Source organism: Bufo bufo, chromosome 9 (assembly GCF_905171765.1).
Source record: "Bufo bufo chromosome 9, aBufBuf1.1, whole genome shotgun sequence".
Classification (NCBI taxonomy): Eukaryota; Metazoa; Chordata; class Amphibia; order Anura; family Bufonidae; genus Bufo; species Bufo bufo.
The window spans coordinates 4,885,399-4,893,548 of record NC_053397.1 but is presented as its reverse complement, the minus strand read 5'-3'; the positions used below and the strand labels follow the sequence as shown (position 1 = coordinate 4,893,548).

The window sequence follows — 8,150 nt, the reverse complement described above, 5'->3', positions numbered from 1 at the left end:
ATGAGCGATGGATCAGCAATTTACCGGAGGTGTAAACCTTAAAAAGGACAATAAAGTATCAACTGCAGGAAGCTACAACTACTGTTAGGTTGATACATTGTTGCAATGTGTCACTTTCAGTTTGTTAACCCTTAGTGACGCAGGGGCGACCAGCATTTTTACAGTCCTACTTATGTGCACTTCATGTTTCACTCGCCCGAGCTGAAGGATTTCTACGGATGCCCCCTTTAAGTGAGACGCATTCTTGGAAAATTCCTTTTGTTCTATCAGTGGATGTTGTATGAATCATGGAAAATCCCAGTGACTGCCCAGTTCACTCCAGTGCTGAGGAATGCATTGGTGAACGGACACAGCCACATGGTGGGAGTTGTAGTTCCAGCTCAGTGGTTATAGATGCGGCCGGTGCAGTCTGAAATGCTGCAATAATAACATTAATGTACGACCGTTACATGAGCAAAATATAAACGGTAAAGTCATTAGCGGCTCTGTATATCTGCCTCTGGGAAAGCTGGATAATAACCAATATGGCCGCCTTACAACTCCGCTGGAGGTTGTTGGCACCCAGTTATGTAGCCTTGCAGGGGAGGGGTAGTATCATTATATAACCGGTCACAAGCATGCTGAGCGTCGGCCCCTTTAACGGAGGCCATATTGTCTGTCATCCATCTTTTCTCAGAGACAGGTATAACAGAAACTTGGCCATAGAGGGAAGGGCCTTTAAATAATCGGGGATTAAAAAGACACGTTGAGCACATTAGTAAGAAATGCGATTTATTGTCATCGCCCGAAGTCCTCGCAGCATAACCACCAAAGTGCAGCCCCGCGCCTTATCAGGGGGCAGCAGACGTGTCATCCGGCGTCCACAGTAGACTGAGCCCTGACGGTGACCAGTCAGCGACTACGCCCAGCAAACAAGTCCAGACAATAGCCGGGCCGCTCACAGGTATAATCCACGGCTGGCACCAGTCCGATGACAGTGAGGGGGCAGCTGAACCCCGCAGCGACTGCTGGGGGAATCCTCTGCTCATAATAAATACGTGATTATTTACAATCCTGGACGTACGGCGCCCTCAGCGGGAAATGTATCGACAGTCCTGCCCTGCGAGGATCAGAGCCTGAATGGGTAGCCCTGCAGGTACTGCACCATCCTTCTGGGCAGAGGCAGGTCTGTGAGGTCTGCGCCCGGGGCCACACTGCGGTTTATCTGTAGGCGGCACAGGTGCTGCAGGCTCGGACTCTCTCCGCTCTGATGCAGGGGTCGTAGAAGCTTGAGGTGCACGGCAGCTGGCTCTTTAAGGGAGGCGGGTGCGGGGGGCGACTGGCTGTCGGGGTCCTTCGAGCTCTCGGAGCTGCAGGACGAGACGTAATATTGTACCAGGCTGACGACGTCAGGGAAGGAGAGGATCCGAGGCTTAGACAGCCAGTTAGAGTCCAGGCGGAAGAGACTGTCTGAGTACTCGATGCGAACGTTGGTGGGCCCCCGGTTCGTCCGGACGGACAACGTGAAGAGGTAACTGGGGTGAGTGCTGTCCCGCACCAGGAAGACGCCTTCTGCCATCTTCTGGAGTCTCTGTTTGGCCTCTGTGGCTGTAATCGGCCCCCAGTACCAACCTGAGCGAGGGAGAGAGAGACACAACATGTAGTAATGTCCGGCCGAAACCCCCCCAAATATCTGTCCCTGAGGCGCTATCTGGTTCTGGGAAAGCTGGATGGGAGGAAGCTTCTGCCGGGGTTGTCACTCAGCTTTTCCAGGCTCCTGAATAGTAGATGCATCCAGTCAGGTGGTGATACATCCAAAAACTGCGCCAAACTGGGCAGATTTACCAATCACGGCTTCGGAAAAGCTGAATGACCACCCTTGTGGAGCTGAGGATTTGTAACAGGTGGACGGATGATGGGAGGATTCTCCAGCGAAAGACCCGAAATTCTGAAAAATGCGTACGGAAAAATAAACCTCCTCGAACAGATGCCGTGAAATCAACGAAAGTCGGACGTTCTCCACTCGCTGCAGTCAGGAACGTCGCGATTCTCAGGGAGTTTCTCAGGATTGTCATTCATTTTAGTTAATTTACTTCCTTTTTTTTTTTTATTTTTAAATCTGGGATTTTTGGGGTTAACTTTCAAAGCGAACTTTCTGCCGCGTTCCGTCTAACGTCGCAGCTCCTGAATTTCGAGTTTCGTCTCGTGCTCCATCTTTGTGACCGTAGCTGCTCGCGTCTATGAGTTTACGGAAAAATACAGAGACCGTTACCAGGTCAAATGCGTCAGCGAATATTAAAGCGGAAATAACGCTGAATTATCCGTTCATTTATTCTGTTTATTTTGTGGCTTTTTAAAACATTCTTTGAAACACGTCAGAAGACAAAGGGCTCTTAATGTTCCATTAGACCACAAGTTTTAGCGCCCGCCCGTTTTCCGTATTCTAATTCTTTTTTTTTTTAGCTTAAAGCGCCAAAGTGCGTCATGTCACATCCACGCCAGATGTCACCTCTTCCATCCAGTATATATGATGACTACACTACAATATACGGAACAGCATCACAAAGTAGGTGTGGGAAAGAGTTAACTGTCACTTAAAGGGTCACCCCGTTTCTAAGAATGCTACCGTTCCTTTAAAGAGACCAAGCCCCTCCCCCCTGCAGTGTTTCTGGGGTCTTACCTGATTCTCGGAGGTAGCAGAACGTCTTGGCGATGCAGAGCAGGTCTTCCTCTGGGTCCCTGACCACGTTCTGGGGGGGTGGCGGAGACGGCTCTGTCGTCCTTGGGGGCACCTCGGGAGCATTGGGCGAGTGCCCCGGACAGGCTGGAGGGTCCAGGGGGTGCATGACTTGGTCGACTGCAAAGCCCGGGACCCCCACACAGGATGAGGGTCGACAAACCCTTTGCTCGGCCAACAGGCTCTGTGGACTGAAATAGAAGGAGACGTTACACACGCGCAGGAGGAGAGGAGTTTAGTGCATCAGAGGCTATAGATTTCTACACATGACGCGCGGCGTCCAACAGGGCACCACAATAACCGGAGACGCGTCACGCTCTGCGGAACGGATCAGCTTTTTCGAAATAACGGATAATAAGGCGTCTTACCCTCTCACACAAAGAATCATATCCGTCCAGGAAGAGCGGAAAGGCATGAGGTGGCACCGCAGCGACGGCTCAGTACCGGGCAAGGGGGCGAACGTCCAAAAAGAAAAGCCTCGTCAGTAAATAGTTTTGTGACGGCGTGCGATGTGTCCTCTCCGAGCGGATCGCTGCTATCAAACCCGTGCAGCCGCCGCCGCCTCTGCGTCTATATATAGTGGCATTGGGTGTGTGTTGTCCCAGCGTAACAGCAGAACTTGGCTAATCTATTTCCAAGAACTTTCCAGGAAAAATGGGCCGAACTATGTAAATCCACCAATGGCTGGGGGCCGGAGGAGGAGGGGCCCCGTTCCTGCAGCCAACCCCAGGGGCCGGAGAAGGAGTGGCCCCCAGCCCTGGGAGAGGTCTGCACTGCCTGCTGCTGTCCTCAGACGAGATAGGAAGTGCTGCAGGGAAGGGGTTAAACCGGTCTCTGCCAGCCCTGGAAGGGTTAATGCTCTGCTTTTTGCCCCCCCTTTTGCATTTCCAGGGAATTGATGTGATTCCAGAAATTCCTCTGTGCTTCCCTGCAGTCATGACGCGGTGACACAGGCAGGGCAGCCTATATTTAGAGGGGCAGGCAGCGGAAGTGGCCTCATGTCTCCTTCCATGGGGGTGCCTCATACAGGGCATGACCACCGATGACGTCACGTCATTGTAGATGATGTCATCACGCTCTGAAGGATCTGCCATCGATAGGAGATCAGATTGTGACCTCTATGGGGACAGGTGCTGACGTGACGGCCATCTCCGTACTGCGCCGTGGAATATGGTGGCGCCATATAAGAATAAGTAATCTGTTATCCGGATTTGGGATCGCACCGCTACACCGCGCACTTACAGCTCTGCTGCTCCCCTGTGTTAAGCTTGAAGGGGTTCTCCACTTTGTACAGTCCCGACCTACTAGAAGGGACCTTTTATAATAAACCAATCGCAAAGTCTCCCCTCACAGGGACCCCCAGGACCTTCTGTAATCTGTGCAGTTAGTGTTCAGTCTCCCTGCAGCGCCCCCGGAGGAGGAATGAGGCATTACACAGTGCGCGGACAGTCAGTGCAGGATAGAGAAGGGGGATTCATGAAGGCGGCCCCCTGTCCAGTAAACAGATGTGGGTGACCAATGTTAGACCCCTCAGCCAATGAGAAGAATGAGTGTCCCGTGACAAAAAGGTCAATTTTTGAGGAGTCAGGTAGGCGGAGCATATCCTGGATTAGTCTTATAGTGGGTACAGTTGTGCCCATCAGATTTGATATAAGGAGCCTCAGAGACGGATCCCCTTTAATCTGATCATAGCCCCCTCCCCCATTTCATTGCGTTATTTAGAAAATTTATATTTCCTGTAGACTGAAAAGAGGTGGAGAGGCGTGATTCCGGTGCCTTGCAGCACTGGGGTCCTGGGTTAGAATCCGACAAAGGACAACAGCTGCATGGAGTTTGTATGTTCTCCCTGTGTTTGCGTGGGTTTTCTCCAACACGCCAAAGACAGACTGATAGGGACCTTAGATTGTATCGCCCTCTGGTGTCTGTTAGAATGTATCGCCCTCTGGTGTCTGTTAGAATGTATCGCCCTCTGGTGTCTGTTAGAATGTATCGCCCTCTGGTGTCTGTTAGACTGTATCGCCCTCTGGTGTCTGTTAGACTGTATCGCCCTCTGGTGTCTGTTAGACTGTATCGCTCTCTGGTGTCTATTAGAATGTATCGCCCTCTGGTGTCTATTAGAATGTATCGCCCTCTGGTGTCTGTTAGACTGTATCGCCCTCTGGTGTCTGTTAGAATGTATCGCCCTCTGGTGTCTGTTAGACTGTATCGCCCTCTGGTGTCTGTTAGACTGTATCGCCCTCTGGTGTCTGTTAGCCTGGGATCTGAAAGCTACTGCCAGGAGTCCATACAGACACAGAGGCTATGACAATACAATCAACAAGAGTGGAAGAAAACTGCTGAATCTGTGTCGGAGTCTAGGGCTCTACAGTCTGAATGGCCGCACCAAGGGAGACTCTCTGGGAAGATGCACACTAATCTCCCATGTACAGTAGGTAAGACTACACACAGACATGAACCCCACAGACATCAACGCCTTCACAATCACCCCACAAACACACCTGTCAGACCACAGCCAACTACTGCTCTATATCAAAACCCCATCAGACCGGTCTGTACAACCTCCCACCATCATTTAAATGGTCCAGACAGTCTACCACAACCTACAGAGAGGTAGCCAACAGACCTGACATCAAAGAACGGTTTGTAAACTTCCACAACACCACCTATGTACTAAGTCCCCAAGGGGTGAACCGAGCAGCAGAGGACCTCCAAAGAATATTACACATCATCGCAGAAACCTCTAACATCAAAAAAGTCACCCACCGAAAATCAGCCAATATACAGCCTAATAAATGGTTTGATAGAGAATGCCGAACTCTAAGGAACGCCCTGCGAACAGCTTCAAATAAAAAACACAGAGACCCTGACAATATTGATCTGAGGAGCACTTATGGGGCCCCTACAGAAAAACTGCAAACAAATCCTGAGAAAGAAGAAACAAGACTTCATCTCCAGAAACTTGCAACAACTGGAAGAGGCTCTTCAGGAAAACTCTTTCTGGGAAACCTGGAATCAAATCGGCTCAGGATCCAAGAAAACCAATCTCCACATCCAAAATGGCAATATCTGGCTCAACTACTTCAAGAGCCTGTACAAAGACATTCCAAATGAGGAGCTGAGTGTGGAACAAAATCACATCATCCAAAGACTCAATGAAATGGAGGAAGCAATCAAAGATTACCAAAACCCCCTAGACACACCCATGACACCCCAAGAAATAGCTGAGAAAATCCAAGACCTGCGATGTAAAAGATCCAGTGGGATGGATGGAATCCTTCCAGCGATGATAAAACACAGTTCTCCAGAGGTACATGCCGCAATATGGAAGGTCTTCAACCTGGCCCTGAGTGTTGGGCACTACCCTGATGTATGGAACCAAGGCCTCATAACACCCATCCATAAGAGTGGAGACCAGTATGACCCGGCCAACTACAGAGGAATCTGTGTCAGCAGCACGCTGGGAAAACTGTTCAATAGTATTCTGAACAGAAGGATCCTCACCTTCCTGACACAGCGTAATGTCCTCCACAGAAGCCAAGCCGGGTTCATGCCAAACCATCGCACTACAGATCACATCTATACCCATCTCATCAAGAACCATGTCCACAATACAAAGCACGGGAAGATATTTGCCTGCTTTGAAGGCCTTTGACTCCGTGTGGCACCCAGGTCTGTTCCTCAAACTACTGGAGAGTGGAATAGGAAGGAAGACTTATGAGGTCATCAAGAGCTCCTATACTGAGAACACCTGCAGCATAAAGATGAATGGGAGAAGAACAGAGTACTTCCAGCAGGCTCGGGGAGTTAGACAGGGCTGCAGTCTAAGTCCAACTCTGTTCAACATTTACATCAATGAGCTGGCTGCAGCCCTAGAATCCTCCTCAGCACCAGGACTGGTCCTACATGACACAGCGGTGAAGTTCCTGTTGTATGCAGATGATCTCCTATTACTGTCACCAACAGAGAGAGGCCTATAAGACAGCCTGGAAGTCCTGGAGAAGTACAGTGCGGCATGGGCACTACCCATCAACGCAAAGAAAACAAAGGTCATGGTTTTCCAGAGGAAGAACACAAAAATCAAGAGTTCTTCCCTTACACTAAACAGCTGCACTGTGGAGGAGTCCAACTGCTATACATACCTCGGCCTAGATATGAACCAAACAGGAAGCTTCAAGCCAGCCATAGAGGCCCTGAGAGACAAGACGTGTAGAACCTTCTATGCCATTAGGAGACGACTGTACAAAATAAAGCCATCTGTGAGAGTCTGGCTTAAAATATTTGACAGCGTCATCACCCCAATCCTCCTCTATGGCAGTAAAGTATGGGGCCCCATCATCTATCCAGAGCAAACCAAATGGGATTCCAGCCCAACAGAAACATTCCACCTGGAATTCTGCAAACACCTCCTCCAGGTTCATTGGAGCACTTCTAACAAGGCTTTCCGGGCTGAGCTGGGAAGATTTCCTTTACTTCTTGCTATCATATTGGAACCACCTACAGAACAGCAGCCCTAACTCATACCACCATAAAGCCCTACTGGCCAACAAGGACCACTCCAAACCATGTGGGCTGCAAAAACTGATCTCCACCCTGTCCATCCAAAGCTCCCATACACACGGCCTAAGAAAATACCAAATAAAGGATGTAATGAATAAAGGATTCTAAAGAAAACTATGTCAGAGAATGGAGAAATGAGATAGCAAACTCCAAGAAACTCACCGTCTACCAATCACCGCAGAGAGAAGACAAACTGGCCCCATACCTGGAGATACTACAAGAGCCCAAAGACAGACAAGTCCTGAGCCGGTACAGACTGAGCGCCCACAGCTTGGAGACGGGGCGGCACAGACAGACCTACAAGCCGCGGGAGAGCAGACGGTGCCAGCAGTGTGACCAGGGGGCCCTGGAGGATGAGGGCCACTTCCTGCTACAATGCCCCAAGTACTCAGCGCTGAGGGACACTCACTTTCAGAGACTCTCCACTCTCATCCCAGACTTCACCTCTATGGAAGAGAAGAGGAGACTCCACATTGTGCTGGGAGAAGAGGAGCCGATGGTGAGAATAGCTGTACAATATGTCACAGGATGTCACCGACTGAGAGGACCATAAGAGACCCCGGACCGCTAAACCCCCAACACGGACTCACCCTTCCCCCCCCCCCGTTATATCATCCCTCAACCCTGAATATGTCCCCCGGATTTACCCATTACCCCATATCATCGCCCCCACCAATCCACCCCCAAAAATCCTTAAATGCTTTGGCAATGCTAAAATCATGTACTTGGTCCTGCCAATAAAGCTTATTTTGAATTTGACTGTATCGCCCTCTGGTGTCTGTTAGACTGTATCGCCCTCTGGTGTCTGTTAGACTGTATCGCCCTCCAGTGGTTCATGAGGGAGAGACAAGAGAAGAAAATCCCTGGCATCGTTCAC

General features: G+C 50.1%; 1 protein-coding gene across 1 annotated transcript; it reads right to left on the bottom strand.

Moving 5' to 3' along the window:
* Positions 1-754: 754 nt before the first annotated feature.
* CISH (cytokine inducible SH2 containing protein) lies at positions 755-3,350 on the bottom strand. Its single transcript, XM_040408044.1, has 3 exons — positions 3,085-3,350; positions 2,660-2,907; positions 755-1,611 (listed from the first exon to the last, which is right to left on the bottom strand). Exons 1-3 carry the CDS (start codon positions 3,129-3,131, stop codon positions 1,109-1,111), a joined length of 798 nt encoding a protein of 265 aa, XP_040263978.1. The 5' UTR covers positions 3,132-3,350; the 3' UTR covers positions 755-1,108.
* Between the last annotated feature and the right edge of the window lie 4,800 nt (positions 3,351-8,150).

What these genes read in the sequence shown, in the direction of transcription:
- CISH (XM_040408044.1), bottom strand. Translation starts at nt 3,131, where the DNA reads ATGCCTTTCCGCTCTTCCTGGACGGATATGATTCTTTGTGTGAGAGG. An exon ending in ATGATTCTTTGTGTGAGAGG is followed by an intron (nt 2,908 to 3,084) that starts GTAAGACGCCTT and finishes CTTCTATTTCAG; the next exon opens with TCCACAGAGCCTGTTGGCCG. An exon ending in CTGCTACCTCCGAGAATCAG is followed by an intron (nt 1,612 to 2,659) that starts GTAAGACCCCAG and finishes TCCCTCGCTCAG; the next exon opens with GTTGGTACTGGGGGCCGATT.